Source organism: Physeter macrocephalus, chromosome 2 (genome assembly GCF_002837175.3).
Source record: "Physeter macrocephalus isolate SW-GA chromosome 2, ASM283717v5, whole genome shotgun sequence".
Lineage (NCBI taxonomy): Eukaryota > Metazoa > Chordata > Mammalia > Artiodactyla > Physeteridae > Physeter > Physeter macrocephalus.
This window is the reverse complement of record NC_041215.1, coordinates 99,703,965-99,725,439: the sequence shown is the minus strand read 5'-3', so window position 1 is coordinate 99,725,439 and position 21,475 is coordinate 99,703,965. Positions and strand designations below refer to the sequence as shown.

At 36.5% G+C, this 21,475-nt stretch overlaps 2 protein-coding genes across 5 annotated transcripts in view; one reads left to right on the top strand and one right to left on the bottom strand.

The window, feature by feature from the left end:
* DNAH7 (dynein axonemal heavy chain 7) overlaps positions 1-3,607 on the top strand; it is a 242,092-nt gene extending 238,485 nt beyond the window's left edge. The window contains exons 63-64 of the mRNA XM_055089198.1: positions 948-1,051; positions 3,288-3,607. Of these exons, the coding sequence (XP_054945173.1) occupies positions 948-1,051; positions 3,288-3,494 (311 nt within the window). The 3' untranslated portion in view covers positions 3,495-3,607. The remainder of the gene's footprint in view (positions 1-947; positions 1,052-3,287) is intronic.
* A 92-nt stretch (positions 3,608-3,699) lies between these two features.
* The window catches only part of SLC39A10 (solute carrier family 39 member 10), a 111,141-nt gene continuing 93,365 nt past the window's right edge, over positions 3,700-21,475 (bottom strand). For all 4 annotated transcript variants that reach the window (XM_007115955.4, XM_007115957.4, XM_007115956.4 and 1 more), the window contains 3 exons: positions 20,798-20,878; positions 12,766-12,956; positions 3,700-6,509 (listed from right to left, as the gene is read on the bottom strand). In XM_007115955.4, the coding sequence (XP_007116017.2) occupies positions 6,351-6,509; positions 12,766-12,956; positions 20,798-20,878 (431 nt within the window). In that variant the 3' untranslated portion in view covers positions 3,700-6,350. The remainder of the gene's footprint in view (positions 6,510-12,765; positions 12,957-20,797; positions 20,879-21,475) is intronic.

The window sequence follows — 21,475 nt, the reverse complement described above, 5'->3', positions numbered from 1 at the left end:
ATAAAATATTTCCATCACTGGAGAAAGTCCTATTGGACAGCACTGCCCAAGTAGATTTTTATATCCTACTTTTACAGAGCGCTTTCACCAGTATAGCTGATTTGACTCTAACTCTACAAGGTAGACAAAGCAGGCATTATTGTTTTACAAATATTTTCCAGTTGTCCTCTGGATAAAAGACAGGTCTAAAGTTAAATGAATTGTTCAAGGTCACACAGCACATTAAGAGATAAAACCTAAGTCTTCCTAAGTTCCTCATTGCTTCTCTTCATATCTGTGCAACAATTACAATGAATATTTTCATGTGCAGATACCCATATTCAATTCATGAGGCTTTTACATAAGTGGATAGCCAGGGCATGTGATCCAGGTTTCATGGATTCCTTAATTTGTGTTCTTCAGCTGTTCGTGTATGACATTGCATTCTGGAGGGAGTTCATCCATGTGTTCTTGCATACAGACTGAGGTGTGGCCTTGGATTGAGAATAGATTCTAAAAGGGGAGGAGAAATTTAACTCTCAGGACATTAGGCATCAGCAGAAGGGTATTTTGTTAACATGCTGCCTAGAAGCCACTGGATCCCTACAATTAAATTAAGACCTTTTCTTGTAGATTTTGTGGACTCTAACAACATTATACTCATTGGTCAATTAAAATATAAACCTGATAGCGTTCGCCCAGAGAACTTCACGTAGACTAATTTAAAATTCCTTTCCTCTTTTTGTCTTCCACATCTAATTCTACTGAATTAACTGACTAGGCAAAGTGTAGCTATTCTTGAAGTAAGAATGCTAACACAAACTTAGAACATTGCCTTCATTTTAGAGCAGGCCTTCATTAGCTGACCTAGTATCATCTGCACAGCATTCACCGGCAGGAATTTCAGCTTCAGAACTCTCAATATGCACATGTAAAGTCTTGTATTAACCTGCTTCTTTTATATTTAGGTGTTTTCATTCATGGACTATTTCTGGATGGAGCTTCCTGGAATAGAAAGATCAAGAAACTTGCAGAATCACATCCCAAAATTCTTTATGATACAGTGCCTGTGGTTAGTATTTTCTAATGATATATACATGGGAGGCTATTTTATACACAGACATACACATATACAGTCAATTCTTGTTATTCACAGTAGTTGTGTTCTATAAACTTGCTTCCAACATTGAATTAGTGAATACTGAACTCCTAGGCAAAATATAAGGTTAAGTTTCTGTGATCCTGTGGTCACATTTTTGTTACTGGATCAATATATAACCTTGTTTTATTTGTGTTTCTGTTTAAAGATACCTTACTTAATATATACTGTTGATTCATTAACACTGAACTCAAGGACTGTAACTCATGCCTGAACAAAGCTTATAGTGTTTTCTCTATAAGGCATATCTCAGCCTTCTTGCATTTAGGAACACTAGACAGCACCTCAGCACTACACTTAAGGGACCGTTTTAAACAGCGAAATCACCAACAAAAAACACAAAAATGCAAAAACCTTGGCATTAAATAAACCGTCAAAAGGGTACTTGTTTATAGTTATGAGAATTGAAACAAGAAGGCAGAATGTCACCAGGTTCAATCTCAGTTGGGAACATGGTTGCTGGTGACTCATTTTTTGCTGCTCTGAGCATGCCTGTGAATGACTATGAAAGCGCAGAATATTGACATTAGGATTAGGACTAAATTTTAGTGATAGGCAAATTTGCAAATACGGAATCCAGGAATAATGAGGATTGACTGTATACATATATCCACATCCACACACATACATATGTTTATGATTTTTTTTTCTTATATATACCTTGACCTAAAAATGTGAAACTTGCAGATTAAAAGATTATTATATGAAAACCATACACATAAAATTTTTTTCTAGGCACCCATCTTCAGCATGGGTATACTAAGCTATATAAAAATACTAAGTTTCTGTTACTGCATCATGAGAAGACGACTAGATAGATTTTCACACAATTTGAAGGGTTGGTCTGGGATAGTGATAAAATATAGGCTGAATTTTACATGAATTCTGTTTGTGGGACACTGGGAGCTACTCAAAGGCAATAATCCTTCAGAGCAGCTCTAACAGGTACAGTGAGGGACCAGCTGACAGCCAATTGCAGGAAACCTACCATATATACCAAGATACTATGGGCAGAGAAAGTTTCAAATATAGGACCCAAATTGAAAGTCACAAAGGCAAATGTTTGCAATTTCAGAAGTTGATTTGGATCAATTTTTTTCTTTCATATGGAAACTCTTAAGTTTGCGGTGAATAGAAAGATTTTATAAGTGGATAATTCTCCCAAAAAAGGAAGTCACTTATTAAGAAAAATTCTCATTAAAAAAATCCACTTAGTTGAAATACGTCCAACTTGAGTGTTGCAAGTCCTTGTATTTAATGATATCTGAAAAACTGCTTTATGGATCGCCACAGTTATGTGGGAGAGAGACTAGCACCCTTATTAATTAGCTCCTTCATACAATTTGTGCTTAAGCCTGAGAAACCAGAAAAAGGGCTCCAAACAGTGGGGCTGTCAAGACTTATCACCTCAAGTATTGCTATTATTACTACTGGAAAAAGGAATTCGAGTTTTAAAAACATTGTTTCACCTTTCTGATGACAGTTTGTTCTTTACTCTTATATTCATAGATCAACTTGCCCTAAAATCTTATTGAGATTGGTGAGGTTCAACTATGCTTAACATTCTAGGAACTTGGCTAATGACTCTCTAAGAATAATGTGGTTGTAGTGTAGTTATAAAGGCAACTATGTTTTAAACAGCACAATATACATAATAGGCCCTTTAAAATAGCCACGTAACATGGGGAGGCGATCTAGTTCTACAATCACTGATAAAAATCCTTTCAGAGTATTTTGGGATTGGCCTTTAATAAAGCAACATGATTTTGAATATCAGTGGTGGCAGATAAAGAAAGCTTTGAAAGTATACCTGATTTTATTATTATTGTAAGCACCAGAGGTCATCCTCAGGTAGGTATGGTAGGGAGATGATGATGAATAAATAGATGGGCAGTATGCTTTTTTCAGAGAGTAGGTGAAAATGACTCTTTTCTCACTTAGCTTCGTATATACTGGCTCTGAAGATAGCTCTGAGAGCTCTAAAAAAATGTTTTGAGCAATGGCAGCTCTGCTGACAAAAATAAAATCGATTTAGCCCATAGAAATCTGCAGACAGAAGTAAAACGTTATGCCAACGATTCCATATTAGGTTCAAATATATGTAAATATAACAACAGCCTTGACTTACATTTTGTCTACTTTCTTCTAGATGTGGCTAAAGCCTTGTAAGAGGGTAGATATACCAGAACGACCAAGTTATACTGCCCCATTGTATAAGACAAGTGAGCGCAGAGGAACATTGTCCACCACTGGCCATTCTACAAATTTTGTGATTGCCATGACTCTTCCCTCTGACCAACCCAAGGAGCACTGGATTGGACGGGGTGTAGCACTGTTATGTCAACTTAATTCATAATTGGAAGGTGTCATTTCCCTGTTCCTATTTCTTGTTAGATGGTTGAATAGAAATTGTATTTTACTTTTTAAAGAAGTTATTTGGTTTAAATCAATTTGACTAGTTAGTTATACTTAATTATAAATTCATTTATGTGCAAATGCAGCCTATATTTAAAATGATTCATACTTCAGTGTAAGGAATCTAACATAAAGACTAAACAAGACACACTGGTATATTTGCTCTTTTTGAATAACTTTATTTTGGGAGCGTTCCATAAGCATCAGGAACATACATAAAATGACACACCACTGTTGACAATGAAAAAAAAAACAGCATTTGATCATTTCCAGCTTTATAAATTTTTAAAAAATAATTCAGTTACAACAAAAAGAAGTTTAGACATTTTAGCAAGTATCACCTTGCAGGACCATAATCAATCACATTTAAGCCACTGACTTACTTACTGTTAATGGAATAAATTCACACTGCATCTACTTACTATAGTATTTCTAAGCATAATCACAGCTGATTGAATGCAATGTGATATACACCAAAATTCATATGGATGTCACACAGTGACAGCATTGTACAAGTAACATTAATGACCTCCAACAAACACATGTTAAATTAGACTGGTCAAGCTAAATGGAATGTTGGAGCCAAAGAGAAATGTAGTGGAATTCAGATTGTCTAGTAAGACTTGAAACTATACATTAGGATGATTGATGATTGATGTAAAAACTAAATACTCGTGGAACCCTAAACAAAATACTAGCAGCAACTGTTACAGCCCTCTTAAAAGTTTAAAGAAATCTAGCAAATAAAGAAAATAGCAGTTTTGAGAGGGTAAAAAAACTTTTATATACTTCAGCATAACCTATTTGCTTTAAATCAGGCATTTCTTTTTAAGTCTGGGAGTATATTCCAGCTGTTGCTTTTCATAAAAGTTTTTAAAATAAGCAGATTTAATGCTGGAATGCAGAATCCTCCTTGGGCATAAAAACCCCAAAATGAACTATAAATATATCTTGGTTCAGAAAGCAAGATATTTGAATCACTTGAAGTTGGCAGTACTAAATAAAATATCAGCACCTTTTAGCTAGGTTGCTTGAGGGGCCAAGCAATGAGATGAGGACTGTCCTAATTCAGTGCCCAATGCTGAAAGTAATCTACGTATACAACTCCTACTTGTTACAGGAGGCCATGGAGAAAGCCAGAAATAATTTTTCAAATTCAGGCATAAATTAATGAAATAACATCTAATAAGCTCCCTTGCTTACAGCATAAAGAAGAAACACTGGCAATACTCTTAATACCTGAATGCACGTGCTGCTTTCAGTTTTGTTTTTTGTTTTAAAGTTCATGGAGTAAGAGGAAAGGAACTGGGGAAAGGAGGAGGACTAAATGAATACATTTCAAATGGAAAGGAACGATTTTGGCTCTTAAATATCTGAACAATAAGATTTTTAAAGCAGCCACACAGGTAGCCAAGCAGATTAAAACAAAGCTGCCTGCACGTAGTTCAAATACAGTTTACCTGGCATAAATGAAGACCATGTGGCACACAGAGAGCTACATGCATATGATTAATACTACAAATTATTAGGTCAAAATTCAGGATAAACATGGCTTGCACTTCTCACAAATCATTCACAATTTATGGCAGGAGAACAGGGTACCTAAAAAAAAGAGACTAATCCCTATCAGGCACCAACAGCATATCTTGGCACAAAATGATCAAGTGATTTCAGCTGAGTTACTGAACTTAAATGCATCTTCCAAGTTACCTGGTACCTGGTACCATGACAGCCATGGCATCAACGGAGATCATCCTCATATCCGTTTTGACAACTCCACGCACAGATTATGGACACGGTAAACTTGCCGCCTTACAACGTTACCTCCAGCCACAGCATGTGCTCTAGGTTCCAATGCCAAACTGGTAGAGCACTGCGTACATTTAAAACTTAAATTTCCCAAATAACTAAAGGAAATCTGAATATTTAGACCATGTTTGGGTTCTTCATTTCGCTGACATTTTCTGAAGGGTTACAATTTTAAGGAAAAAACATTTTACCACATGCTCCAACCCCTTACCCCCACCAAAAAACCCAAGACAAAAACAAAAGTTAAAAAAAAAACAAAACCCAAACACCAAGTATAATATTAATACAAAGAACCGTTATGAATCTTTCATTAAACTGAAGCTCACACAAATGTACAATCACAAATTTCAGTAGTTTAGGCTGCAAGTTTAAATCCTATGCAAATATATACAAAAATAGTAACTCTAGATTCAAGAATAAGGGCTTTTCCCAATGCTAAATCCATATTCTAATGCAGCCTGAGCTTTCCTCTAGGTGCTATAGTCTACTTTCTGCAGATTCAAAGCTGTGTCAAGTTGATCCCTATTACCACATGTATATATGGAGCTGAATTAAAGGACACTACAATTCATTTTTAGCACAAAGAAAAGTCTGCACAAAGTCCATTTAAAATATTTTTAAAGTTTAAGTGATTTTTTTTGGTTCAATTTCTATTTCTGCATAGCCACAGAAGTTTCTACTAATAAAGAGACTACTTTAGTGTTTTATATGATTATTTTTTAAAAAAGTCTTAATCAAACCTATATCAACATCGGTTCACGGAGTCCCGTTTTCTCCTTTCTTTATCACAAGCTTTATATTTCTAAAAGACCCCTTCATGCAGGGAAAACAGTACTGAGCACCGGTCTTTGTGGTCAGGCTCGAATCTATGAACTTGTAAGTAGTGCAAGCCACTGACTTTTCTCTGAGCAATGTGCTTACAGTACAAGGAACAGATGCAAAGCTGCATGGTAACATTCTTGTAATCAGCAGTGATTGCTGGGAATGGTCAAAACTGGAGGTCAAACACAATTTTGTCTTCATAGAGGGCAATTACCAGCATGATGGCAAATCCAAACAGCAATCCTAAATTCTGAAGAATGAATTGCCCCACTGGACAGAAGCCATGTTCTTCATTGTCACCATCACCATGCAACATTTCTGGCAGCTAAAAAATATTTTTAAAATATTTTAAAGCAATTTTGTATAATATTCTGCTCATTTTTTTTTTACATTTTCCTACTTAAGAAAACTAGTGACTAAAGCACAACTAATAACTATTTTATTGAAACAATGTTAACCATAACACATATTTTAGTCAAACCCTAAGAAATTTTACGCTCTAGCTGTGTACTAAGTATCTGTACCCTCCTCATCCCCCAACAAATGCACATAATATATTAGTCACTTTTTAAAAGTTACTGTCCACTGACATTTATGCTAAAGTATAAGACAAGTTACTGTTGCAAATAAGACTCTCAGAAAAGAACACCACAATTCCCACACTTACTGATATGTCTTAAGCTCACTGAGAAAGTAAGATTCCTTTGGGGGATATTTCATTCAAAATTGTATCATTTCTTCACCCTTTTCCATCTAAAATTCTCATTTACAACTGCACATTTCATCAAGGGTACACATTAACAGATAATCCCCAAATTGGTATCTCTATGCCCTTAAAAGCCATTATTTTCCTTCCGACGACAGACACAGAAAATAGTATATCAAGGCTACACAGCAGAACTACTACCAAGTTAAGCACACTGCCTTCACAGTGTACTCTATTCTCATAAGTGATAAAATTTAAAAAATTTTAAAGTTTCCAATATCTTTAAAGGCACAGTGCATTGAAAAGTACAGCTCAACTTCTAAAGCACGAGCATATATTACATTTAAAAATAATCCAGGGACTTCCCTGGTGGTGCAGTGGTTAAGAATCTGCCTGCCAATGCAGGGGACACGAGTTTGAGCCCTCATCCGGGAAGATCCCACATGCTGCAGAGCAACTAAGCCCGTGCGCCACAACTACTGAGCCTGTGCTCTAGAGCCCACGAGCCACAACTACTGAGCCTGCATGCCACAACAAGTGAAGCCCGCATGCCTAGGGCCTGTGCTCCTCAACAAAGAGAAGCCACCACAATGAGAAGCCCGCGCACTGCAACGAAGAATAGCCCCCGCTCGCTGCAACTAGAGAAAACCCGCATGCAACGAAGACCCAATCCAGCCGAAGATAAATAAATAAATAAAATTTATTTTAAAAAAAAGACATAGTTCAGGGACTTCCCTGGTGGTGCAGTGGTTAAGAATCTGCCTACCAATGCAGGGGACACGGGTTCGACCCCTGGTCCGGGAAGATCCCACATGCCGTAGAACAACTAAGCCTGTGTGCTACAACTACTGAGCCTGCGCTCTAGATCCCACGAGCCACAACTACTGAAGCCCACATGCTGCAACTACTGAAGCCCACACGCCTAGAGCCCGTGCTCTGCAACGAGAAGCCACTGCAATGAGAAGCCCGCGCACTGCAACGAAGAGTAGCCCCCATCCGCCACCACCAGAGAAAGCCCGCGCACAGCAATGAAGTCCCAACACAGCCAAAAAATAAATTTTAAGAAATTTAAAAAATAAATCCATAGTTCAAAGTATAAAACTTAAATCTTTAACGTGTCTAAGTAAATGAGATTTGCTGAAGACGGAATGTATGTGATTATAAGCATAAATTCTTCCCACCCAAACCTAATCAAAATTGCAAAAGAACTATTTCCAATTTTCACGTTCACTTTTCTGTTGTTTTTTTCAAGTTTGCAGTGAATATCTACAGAAAGATGACATTGATATGCTACTCTCTATTTGACACTAAGCTTTACTCCAAACAATATCTTGGTGCCTTGGGGTTTAGGGAGGAGAAATGTAGCGTTAAGTACATAATGCCTGCCTAGGAAGAAACGCCATTAATCATTATTAATAATGAGTACAATTAATCCAACTACCATGCTCTGACAGTGCTACAGTATATTTAACAATCTCCTGAGGGTCCTATTTAAGAAGTACTTCATGCTGGTCATCTATTCTGTTTAGAAGTCTATGGCAGTAGTGTACGCTAATGGAGGTTACTGTTCTTATCCAGCAGAATTAAGTAGTTGTGACAGAGATCATTACAAATGTCAAGGCTGAATAATTGTGACAGAGACTATATGGTCCACAAGCTTAAATATTTACTATCTGTCCCTTGCCAACCCCTGGATTAAGACTAAAACTGGCAAGTTCCTACCTATGGTTTCAGTAAGAAGACTATTTTATTACATTTCCCCCCAAGTTTTTACTGTTACAAAAACTTTCAGTTCTAACTTTCCTTAATATTTAAGCATAAACATTGTACGTTTCACAGAAATATCCCCTCTAGATATGTGCACATACCAGCAAGAAGAGGCACCGTAGTGCCTCCCGCACATTCAGTTCTCTCCTGAATGCCAACGCCAATATCGTCTGTCATAACCACAGCTAAGAGCCAGCCAGTACCTACCTCTATGACCACAGTTGTTAACGTGCAACAATGCTCCAGATTGGTTGATAAACAGGTGCTATCCAAAGCCCCCTAAAAACCAGATGCTTCCAACTGGGTATCCTAAAGGTACTAAAACTTCTGGTACTGTTGCTATCTTACTGAATGACTATACATCAATAAAAACTTCCCCCTTATAGCCAAAGTGGTCTTTCTAAAATAAAAACAAATGTCAAGGCTGAATAATTGTGACAGAGACTATATGGTCCACAAGCTTAAATATTTACTATCTGTCCCTTGCCAACCCCTGGATTAAGACTAAAACTGGCAAGTTCCTACCTATGGTTTCAGTAAGAAGACTATTTTATTACATTTCCCCCCAAGTTTTTACTGTTACAAAAACTTTCAGTTCTAACTTTCCTTAATATTTAAGCATAAACATTGTACGTTTCACAGAAATATCCCCTCTAGATATGTGCACATACCAGCAAGAAGAGGCACCGTAGTGCCTCCCGCACATTCAGTTCTCTCCTGAATGCCAACGCCAATATCGTCTGTCATAACCACAGCTAAGAGCCAGCCAGTACCTACCTCTATGACCACAGTTGTTAACGTGCAATTGGTTGATAAACAGGTGCTATCCAAAGCCCCCTAAAAACCAGATGCTTCCAACTGGGTATCCTAAAGGTACTAAAACTTCTGGTACTGTTGCTATCTTACTGAATGACTATACATCAATAAAAACTTCCCCCTTATAGCCAAAGTGGTCTTTCTAAAATAAAAATGAGATAATGTCATTGTTGCTTAAACCTTTTAATGGTCCCCCAAACTTTACAAGATAAGCTTTAATCTTTTTAGCATGGCATGTTGTATGACTCATGATCCGATCACCAACTACCTAATTAATGACACTGTAGATATATTATCTATTTCCTAAATGAACCCTAAAATATATGTGGATAGTTTGTCCCTGTCTTCTAGAATATTTAGGTGTTTCCAATTGCGACATTATAACTACTCTGCAAAGAACATTTTCATATGGTTTTATTTTTATTTGTTTGCTTGCTTGTTTTATTAGTTGTAATCATTTTTACTTTATTTCCTCAGAATACAGTCCCAGGAGTAGACTCACTGGTCAAAGAATGATGCTATTTATTATTCTGTTTTCTTATATGCCCTTTCCTCTTGCTTCCAATAAACTCTTTTACCTTCTTTAAGACTTGGCTCAAATTTCCTATTCCAGGAAAACTTCCCTAATTTTATTACCCAATTTTTTAGCCAGCCTCCCTCTGTAGTTCCACAAACATGTTGCACCACTCTATCATAACACGTATCCAAAGAATTATAATTAATGGCTGCTTTTCTTCTTCATTAGAATATAAATCCTTACTGTAATGACTCTCTGGTTCTTTTTACACTTTTAGCTCTCTAATATAAGAATTAGCTCATTCATTCTTCATTCAACTAATTATGAACTACATCTCCAGCAGTAAATGAAATATGACAAAAACGCCTGCCTTCCCAGAACTGATATCACAGTGGGATACACAATGAGCTCAATAAATAAAATGTTTAATGTGTTATTAGTAGATTGAGATACAAGTGCAAAGGAAAAAAAGTAAAGTAGGAATAGAGGATGTGAAATGTTGGTGTAGAGACTGAAATTTTAGATAGGATGCCTCAAGAAGTGAGGAAGCTAGCCAGGAGAATGTCTGCGAGATATTCCACAGGAGTGACCAGCAGGAACCAGGGCCCTGAGGCAGAGTGTGCCTCGTAGAGGAGCAGGAGAGGAGGTGAGGTAAGGTTAGGAAAGTTAGGGATGGAAAGGGAGAAGAAATGCTCAGGAGGATTAAAAACCTTGAAGGTCAAAAGAAGAACTTTGTGCTTCTACTCTGAATAAGATGGAAAACCACTGAGGGATTTGAAGCTCACAAGTGACATGATCTAATCTTGCAAGGATCACACACACAAAAATCTCCCAAGGTGTGTTGTAGATATAGAGTGTGGTGGACAGGGGCAAGGGCAGAAGCAGGGAGAACAGTTAGAAAGAGAAAGATGACGGTGGCTGGAATGAGAGTGGAGTGGAGGTGAGGAGGAGATGGAGCCCTCAGCAGATGTGGGAAGGACAGAAAGAGGGGAGTCAACGAATGAACTCAGGGTTTTGATCTGAGCAACCAGAAGAATAAAGTTATTATTAATAGATGTGGGATTCTATAGGTGGTGCTGGTGCAAGGAGCAGGGCTGGCAAATACCAAGAGCTAGTTTCTGAACATATTAAGTTGGCAACACGTTTTAGATATTCAGGTAAGCAGGTAGACAGGCTAATCTGGAGTTAAGGAAAAGGCCTGGGCTAAAGATGTGAACTTAGGAATTATCAGCCAATAAATATTTAAAGCCATGAGACTAGATAAGATTACTTAGAGGCCTTTCACCAACATTCAGAGGTAAGGGAAGAGAAGAAGATCCAGCAAAAGACTAAGAAAGCTAGAAAGGTGGGAAGCCAGGAAATGGTGGTGGTACAGAAGCCAACGGACCAGGAGGCATTCCAAAGAGAAGAGAATGATCAACAGCCAAATGCTGCTGTTAGGACAAGTGAAATGAAGATGGGCAGCCTAAGTGACCAGCGGACTGAGCAATAATGTCGTGGTCAATGGTAGATCTGACAAAGTAACATGGCAGAGCAGTCAGGGAGAAAACCTGATGAGCTAGACTCATGAGAGAAGAGAATTAAAAAACAAGAAAGGGTGATTTGCTATAACAGGGAAGGAGAGTAATAAATAGGGTGGTAGCTAAAACTGAAACTGGAGTTTAAAAAGATCCTTTTCCCCTACCGTTTTAAGATGGGAAAAGTAACGAGGTTTACACGCTGATAGAAATGATCCAGCAGAGAGGGAAAAACAAATGATGCAGGAAAAAGAGGGGGAAATTTAAGGGAGTTAGTGAGAGAGGGGATAGATAAGGTCTAGGGAACAGTTTGAAGGAGCTGGCTCTAGCTAGGAACAGAAACATTTCTTCATGGTGAAAAGAATGATGTTAAAACAGGCATCGATACAGGGAAATGAGTAGAAATGGTGATGAGAGCTGTTTGGAACTGGTCTTGGTGGCTTTGGTGTTCTCCATGAAATAGGAAGCAAGGTCATCAGCTGAGCAGGAGGACAATAAATGAGGCACTAGAGGCCTAAGGAGAGAGGGGGAAATGGCTGCCTCTAGGTACAACATATAAATAACTTTTATTTTTTCTTATTTTCTACACTTTCTATAATAAATAGTCATTAAAAATTTAGGTTATATAATTTGATATGAGACTATCTAACAGATCCCACCAGAAAGAAAAGTGAATACACTATCTAGTTAAAAACAGAAGGTAACCAAATTGTTAGTTCTGCAAACGCACTGCCTAACACGTTTAGGATATTAAAGTAAAATTAAAATAAAACTAATTGTTAGTTTAGATTTATTAACTTTAAAGTGAAGTTAGAAATAAGGGAAATTTCATAAATCCCTTGGAATATACACCATTTCCTGCAGAAGACTGGCTTACCTAAGAGGTATAGTATTTCCTTCTTGTTTGCTATAAAGCAAGCTCAAAGAATTATTTTGTTAACAACAAAAAAACATTTCCACCCCAATATTACAAAACCTTCTAAGTAGTATAATAATTCTGTAATTATTTCTTTAAATACTACTGACGATTACTTTGAGTAGTAATATTATTTGGTCAAAAACCTTTAGGATAACTGGTTTCCAAAGGAATCCTCCTACTTAAATGTCTTTCTTTTCTTTATTTAAGATATCACATGTCTTTAAAATGGGTTATATTTATTAGTCTTTCAAACTACATCCAGATTACTTCCATTTTTGGAAGTTGCATTCTATTTAAAGATTTAGTATAACAACAAAAATATAAAATAAGCTGTCTTACCATATCCACCAAGGCTACGTAGAGGAACATGCCTGCAGTGATGGCAAAGATCCAAAGTGTGATGTTATTGGCATACTGACCAACAGCTGTGCCTATGAGCATGCCTATGTAAGCCATCATGGCAGAGAGGAGGTTGTATACAATTGCTTGTTTTACAGTCATGCCTGCTTTAAGAAGAACTGCAAAATCACCTGCAGTTAAGACATAATGTGAGTTTTAAAACCACAGGATTTTACACACAAATTCAGGAAAACACCAATAAAAAACAAAATTAAGAATGACATAAAAAAGATATACCTTTATAATGAAATTTCACTTTTTACTTAAACCTTAATACATGCAAAAACTTGGGTGAATCTCGAAGGCTTGATGCTGAAAGATAGTCTGAAAGGTTATACATGATTCCATTTATATGATATTCTCAAAAAGATAAAACTATAGTGATGGAGAACCCTCAGTGGTCACCAAGGGGCAAGGATAGAAAAGGGATGTGACTATAAAGGGATTGCATGAGGGGGTTTGTTGAGGTGATGGAACTGTTACCCTTGATGGTGGCAGCGCTGACACAAATCTATATACATGTTAAAATTCAAAGAACTGTACATCAAAAAGCAAGGTCAATTTTACTGGATAACGTGAAATGAAAACTTTAAAAAACACAAGAAAAACATAAGAAAAAAAAGAACTTCACCACTGCTCTTTTTGTGAGCAGCAAAGAGAGTTCTCTGTTCTGATCTCTGCCCTTTTTTCAAAGGGAAATGAGCTAAGAAAGAACAGAGGTAACAGACTCTGTATGCTGTTTATATTTATGTTTTATTTATTCCAAAAGAAAAATTAAATCTTAATTCTGAAAATCCTAAAAATGTAAAAAAAGAATAAAGAGACTTTTCTTACTCATTTTTCTAAAGCTGGAACACTAGGTAAAGAAAGGATTAAAAAAAAAAAGAAAGGATTAAATATTGTTTAGAGAGACATTACTAGAAGGGCAAAATGCTGCTAGAACTAATAGTCTTTAAGCTAAAGGGCCGAAAGCAATAGTTTTACTAATTATAACAATTTTTTTGTTTTAATTTTTGTTACTAAATATGCAAATGTCCAATCAATTACTGAACATTCAGTATATGCAAGGTACTATATAGAATACTGAGGTCGGGGGCAGGGGCTTGTTTCTTTCCCTTAAGAAGGGATCTTACATGACTAAAAGTACATGATCTAGGTTTTTTTTTAAGTTATGATTACAAGGTTCTCATTTATAATAGATAAGTAGAAGTTAACAACAAAGAAATCAGTGCAAGGCATAATTTTCCATGTTTCAATGAATTGCTACAAACTACATCCTGCAACATTATTTGGGAAAGTTAAGATAATACACCTAAGGAGATTATCTACCAATGGCTTCTAAACTGCCATTCTCCAGTTTTCCATCTAATACTATTCTTCCTACATCTTTTCCCTCTGATCCTAAATACTTAATTCTCCTGCGAGACTTGGATTCAATGTCAGCTTTTACCTCTTCTCTCCCCTAGAGTTTTAAGTTCCTCTGGCCTTTCTTTCTCGGCCTCCTCTAAGGAAAGAGTTCCCTAACTTCTTCCTCTGCAAATTTCCTCACCATACTTTCAATAACTCACCCATCAGTTGTGTTAAAGGGACAATTTCATTTAGCAGGCAGTTAGGTAATACAAAATGAGACTACAGAAGTGTCTTTTAGGTTATAAAATACAGTGTTTCCTTTTGTAATTTCAAAATAGGATTTTAAAAGGAGCATTACTGAATACTCAGTGAACCAAATATCATAGGTAAAACTCTATCAATTTTGATGCCTTCCCTGATATTACTGCGTAGGAAGATGATTGCTTTCATCCCTGAATAACAACCAAACAGCATGAATTAACTAGTCAAGATTCAAGATGAATTATTTAGTTAATACTTTAAAAAATTAAGGTGTAACCTACATACACAATTCCCCGCTCTTCTGACCTTGCGTTCTATGAGGTTTGACAAAAGTACATACCATGTAACCATAACCGCCATCAAACTATAGAACTATTTCATCATGACCTGCCCCTGCCCCCGCAAATTTCCTCAGGCCCCTCAATCCTAGGCAATCATTGATCTGCTTTCTGTCCCTACAGTTTTGCCTTTCCCAGAACATCATATAAATTGAATCATACAGTATGTAGTCCTTTGAGTCTACATTTTTTTCACTTAGCATGATGTGTGTAAGATTCATCCATGTTACAATTTATACCAGAAAACCATTGCTTTTTACTGCTAAGGAATATCCCAAAGATGAACAATAGCTTATTTACCCATTCAGCAGCTTAAAGACGTTTAGGTTGTTTCCAATTTGGGGCAATTATGAATAAAGCCACTATATACATTCATAAATAGATTTTTGTGTCAACAAAAGTCTTCATCTCTTGTATGTAGATACCTAGGAGTGGGATTTCTGGCAGCAATTTATGAGAGTTCTGGTTGCTCCCCATCCTTTTCAGCCCACAATGACAAATCCAGTACCTGAATTCTCATGTGTTTATCTGTTATCGGTATAACTTCTTTAGTGAAATGCCTGTTCAAGTCTTTTACCCATTTTTTTGTTGTTGTTGAAGTGTTGGTTTTCTTATTACTGAGTTGAGAGGTCTTTAAATATCCTAAGTTTTTTGTTAGATAAATATTTTCCAAATACTTATTCCCAGACTGTGGCTTGTCTCTTCATTCTTTTAAGTGTCTTTTGTGTAGAGTTTTTACTTTTTATGAAGTCCACTTTCTTACTTTTTTCCTTAGTGGAGCATGCTTTTGGTACTGTATCTAAGAACAACCTGCCTAATCCAAAAAACACAAAGATTTTCTCCTATGTTTTCTTCTAAAAGTATTTTATATTTAAATTTTTTTCATTTAGATCAATGATCCATTTTGAGTTAATTTTTGTCTGTGGTGGGAGGATTTTTTTGCAAGTAGACATCCAATTATGGCAGCAACATTTGTTGAACAAACTATTCTTTCTACATGGAATTTCCTTTGCATTTTTCTGGGATTCTATACTCTGTTCCACTGATTAATATGCCTATTCTGTAACCAATATAAATTGTTTTGATTATTGTGGATTTAAAATAAGTCTTAAATTCAACTTTGGTGTACTTTTTCAAAATTCTTCTGGCCATTCCTTTCCCTTTCCATAAAAATTTTTGGAAAAAACTCATTTGTCTCCAAAAAAGCCTGCTGAGATTTTAACTGGGAATGTAATGAATCTATAGAGAGAATTAGTATATTAAAAATACTGAGTCTTCTGGTCCATAAACCTATAATAGATCTTCATTTAGGTTTCCTTTGATTTCTTTTGTTGGCAAATTGTAGTTTTCAGCATACAGATTCTATGTAATTTTGTTAGATTTAACCAAAGTAGTTTGTGTTTTTTGGTGTTACTGTAAGCAGTACTTTTTAAAAATTTCAATTTCTAATTGTTCATTGCTAGCATATAAATAACTTTTATATGATGTTCTTGTATCAAGATGAATTATTTCATTTAAAAATCTATCTTTGTCCTAGTCTTATCTCAGGTTATAATTTCTCAAAGTTATCTGCACATTTTTCTACCCTTCCCTTCTCAGTAAGAACCTGTATAAACATTTGAAAAATAAATCAAAAGGAATATCCACAGTTGGAATTTACACTGATAAGCAAATCTATTCACCTTTTGATAAATCAATATTCTTTCCTTTCTGCTGACAAAGGATATCATTAGCACAAAGAATGAGGTGTGTCTGCCAAAGCTGTTAATGTGATCCAATGTTATAATTATGTCAGTATCTGTTAATATCAACCCTTGAGATTTTTTAAGTAAGTATTTTAAGGTTCTTTTTGTCTTAAATAATGCATGTATACACATGTATAAATCTAAACAGTGAATGTTCAATTTTCCCTGGACAATTCAGCACATTATGAGTATCTTATTTTTAATTTCTATTTAACTCAGTACACATGAGAGGAAAGGAAAAAATGGACAGCATTATAGATGGCCTCTCTAAGCGAAGTCTTAATAACATAGCTACATTTATTTATCAAAATGTTATTTCCTTGAAGTTGAAACATTACTCAATGTCAAGAACAGAGTTTGGACCATCTGCCCTTCTGGATTATCCTCAACCTCACTTCACCTTTATACATTCTTATACAGGTTTTCTTACAAATAATTTTTCAAATGTTTCAAATACAGCTCCTTACTGAAAGGGTGGAAAAAAAGTGGAAAGAATGCAACAGAATAATATTGCAACTTACTTAAATTCAGCTATACAAGTTTGGAAAAATAGAAGAAAGAGTAGTAATAAATCAGGTAATTTCATCCATTACCACACCCCACGGCAAACATGAAATGAGAGATATGGGTTTTCTATTTCTTCAGATGGTTTCAATTTCTGCACACCTCTCAGAGTGAACCTCCCTATATTGTTTTAAGGTTTAAAAGTACACATGGTTTTTCATATCACATTCCTAAACACACACAAAAAAACCCTACCTGGAACACCATTAGGGAAACAGCAATCTGTTCAGAAGAGGAACATCAAATCTTGGAATTACTGACTGGACTGCAGATCAGGATCTCCAAGGTACTACAATGTAATTTCAACATAAGTGACCCCTGAACAACTCAGGGGCCCAGTCGAAAAGCTGCATATAACTTATAGTCAGCCCTCCATATCCTCAATTCCACATGTGCAGATTCAACCAACTGCAGATCGTGTAGTACTGTAGTATTTACTATAGAAAAAATCTGCATATAAGTTGACCTGTACAGTTCAAACCCATGTTGTTCAGGGTTAACTGCACATGTTTTCCCCCTTAGGGTATGACTTTAGTATAGAAATCTCAGATTAGTTTTAAGAATTCATAATAAAAAATTTATCTAGGGCAAAACAGGTTTTATATTAAATAAATTATCCTGGAATGTGACGTATTATGCTGCTTTGCCAACATCTTAACCTATTAAGTGGGAAGAGGACTTGTCGCTATCCACCTGCCATGCATCTATCTCAGCCTCCAGGGGACTGATTTTTCCCTTGCCTGGGAATTCTGACTAAGAAGCTTCTATGTCTGTCTCTACATTCTGTTCCTCCCCAAGTGAGTAAGAGTAGATAATCTAATCAGAGTAGAGGCATATATCTGGCCCTATTTTACCAAAGTACTCCATTACTATGCCTTAAAGGCAAAAATTAGGCTCCACGAGCATTTTTTAAAACTTCCTTTAGACCACTTCCACCTTGTTGACGGATAAAAAAGGTGAAGCCTTTTCTGCCACCTCCAGAGGAGGAAGCTGAGTTATTTCTTTATGATCTTTCTTCCCTAGGATCCCAGGCAACTAGAATATGGGGCAGTTTACGTCAATTTAGCACAAGGCTTTGGGGGAAAATGTACATTCTCATAATGTCTCACTCCTCTCCTTCTGGCAAAGCAGATGTATACTTTGGATTGGTGTTTCCTTTCACAGCAACAGTAACATCTTAATCTCTGGTTTGTGGAGTAAAACAAGTAAAGATTTGGGGTCTCAATATTTCACTGAGGTGTCCTGGCTCAAGCTTTTACCAGAGCTCTGCACTGGGTATCAAGCAAGCGCTTACCTAGCCAATAAGATACATATTGCATTTGTTTTACATGTGGCTATCGTTATGTGTCACTCCCTCAATAAGAAACTATAGAGAAAAAAAAAAAAAGGAGTAAGTGACAGGAAGGCAACCATCCCTCATTTCCAAACTCTCTGCTATCAGTTCTGTGCCGAAGTGGATCACGGGGGGTAAGGGCAATTCAGTATAACCAAACTTAATCATGAAGTGGCCTGACATACTACTTTTAGGGGGTAGTGGGTGGGTAGGAAGGAAGTTGAAGGTTTCCCTAGCATACCGTGGATGTGTGTGTGACTAAAAAAAAAAAAAAAGAAAGGTTAAAACTATTAGGCAATGTTTCTCATATATAAAAACTGACAAGTCTTGATTTGTGTTGCTATGGAAATACAAGGAAGTATTTGGCATATCATTCTCTTACTAACATAGGAAAGTAGTTAGAGAAGGGTGTGAGATACAGTATCTGCACACAAAGAATCTACATTGTAAGAAATAGGACATCTGGGCTTCCCTGGTGGCGCAGTGGTTGAGAGTCCGCCTGCTGATGCGGAGGACATGGGTTCGTGCCCCGGAGCGGCTGGGCGCGTGAGCCATGGCCTCTGAGCCTGCGCGTCCGGAGCCTGTGCTCCGCAACCGGAGAGGCCACAGCAGTGAGAGGCCCGCGTACCGCAAAAAAAAAAAAAAAAAAAAAGAAAGAAATAGGACGTCTATTTGGTGCTTAGTATATTTCCATCTAAAATGGAAATATATTAAGCACCAAAAGAAGGACCTAGAGAAAGTTAAGTGATAAAGTTTAGAGGAAAGAGTAATCCCGAGGCATGCGGTACTGGAGGACTGTACTGAAGTTACAGGAAAAAAGACTCTTAACGTGCTATACTAGATAGAGCTAGTAGGACAAGCCAATTAGGAGGAGGGAATAAGCAAAGAAACAGGTTCAGGCACCCAGAGTGCATGTTTGGTGAATTGTGTTTGGGTGAAGTGGAAAACAAGCAACAGCAAGTACAGTGAGTGAGGCAGGAAAGGTAGGTAGAAGCAGATGTGAAGGTCATTGAAAGTAGAACTAATGAATCTCAGCTTTTACTTTATATATAAGGGAAGGGGACTGAAAGATTTTGATTAAATAAGCAAGTCACATCTAGTCACATAATAACACAGTCACATGGCAAGAAGATATATTTGGCAATAGGTATAAAAGACACACTGGAACAGAATGAAACCAGAGATATAAACGTTCACTATGGAAACTGCCCAAGCAAAAGACAATGAAGGGTCTGGGTAAAGGATTATGTGGCATAAGCAAGATATATGACTGCATGTCCAAGGTTGACAAGGTAAACAAAACAACTATAAGGAATCAAGCCCTAAAGAATCAGCACCAAATAAGCACTAAGAGATTGTTTTGCTTTATGTGAGCAGTTGGTAACTTTCTAAGAAAATTATATGAATTAATTCTATTCAAAGGGAGCAAATAAGTTTACTGCCAATCAAGACAGTCAAATGATATGATAGATGTCTCACAGCCTGATAAATTCAAGAAAAATCTTAAATTAGAAAGGGCACGTGAAGAAATTCCTTGGATACTGAAAAGATGTATTTTTTTTTCTTTCAAGTTAACGTCATCTTCACATCCCTCAGATATTTTCTACGTGAATGTACACATTTTTTTCTTCCATTTTTCAATTTATAGAAGAAGGAAACCAAAACACAAGAAGAGAAACTAAAAAACCATTGCTAGATCAATAAATGCCCACTAAAACAACAGAGAAATATCATTGTACACCTTATAAATTGGCAAAAATTAGAAAGTTAATGCCAAGTGTTACCAGGGATGTGGAAACATAGGTACTCTCAGTTATTGCTGGTAGAGAGGACACTAGTTCAGTTACTCTGGATAGTGATATGGTACTCTTAGGCATACATATCTTAGGACCCATCGATTCTGTTCCCAGGTATATACCCCAAAAGATGTTCTCACAAGGGTCTCTAAGAACCAAGTCTACCAATGTTCAATGCACCATTATCTGTGGTGGCAGGAAATTAAAGAACAGGTGGTGTGTCCAATACTAGGTGCTAGATAAGTAAAAATGTGGTAAATGTACACCTCTGGGTACTGGGCAGAAACAACATACTACATTAACTCATGGTAACCTGCTTGGAGTTTAAAAACGTAATGATTAGTAAATAAGATAAGAAACAGAGTGGGCTATAACAATATTGTTTACATAAAATAAAAATACACATAAAACAACACACATTTTTTAGAAGCACATTAACAAAAATTATACAATAAACAAGAGAATGATGATACTGTATACTTGCCATCAGCCATTTTTTATGCTTTAACATCTCTAAAATTTAGATGCATTTAGATTAAGTCTTGCATTTCATGAAATCTGGTAAAAATTTTAAGGTCGTGTTACCTAATTCATGTGGCAGTTCATGACAGAAGACAGCTATAGAAGTACTGATTCCGCCCGTCAATCCAGCACTGAAAGCTGCTCCTGAGGTGGGGGGGTGGGGGGGAGGAAAAAATTCAAGTGACATTTACTGATCTTCTGTTTTTCTATTTTCATTCATAATGACAGCTGCATTCTCTTTTGCCTATCTAAATTAATTTCATAATGTATGAGTGACTCAGTAATCTCACACACTATAGTTTTTGAACATACAGTGAGTGAAGTGCAATAGGTATGTGACAACCAGAGAAAGAGCTACTCAATGAAAGAAACATTCCCTATTGAATTAAATTCTCTATTTGTGTAACCTTCTAATTCACTAATAGCTTTGGAGTAGTAACAGTTTTTAGTGTTTCAGTCCCTGACTGGTAGTGTGAAACCCTCAATCTTAAATCATATAAGTCTATAATTGCACTTGCTCTCGCATACTAATATTTATAGATATTTAAATGCCTAGTATCCTTATCCAAACTTTTCTAGGTCTAGAGCATAAATGGCATAAATTATTATTTGTCTGATGGTCCTGAATACTGAAATCAGAGGTACAAATGCGTCTGATTCTACTAGTAAAATTCTTTACTCTTTAACACTGACAGCCACTGTGGCTTCAAGAATATGGTCTCTTTTGAAAGAAACCAAGGC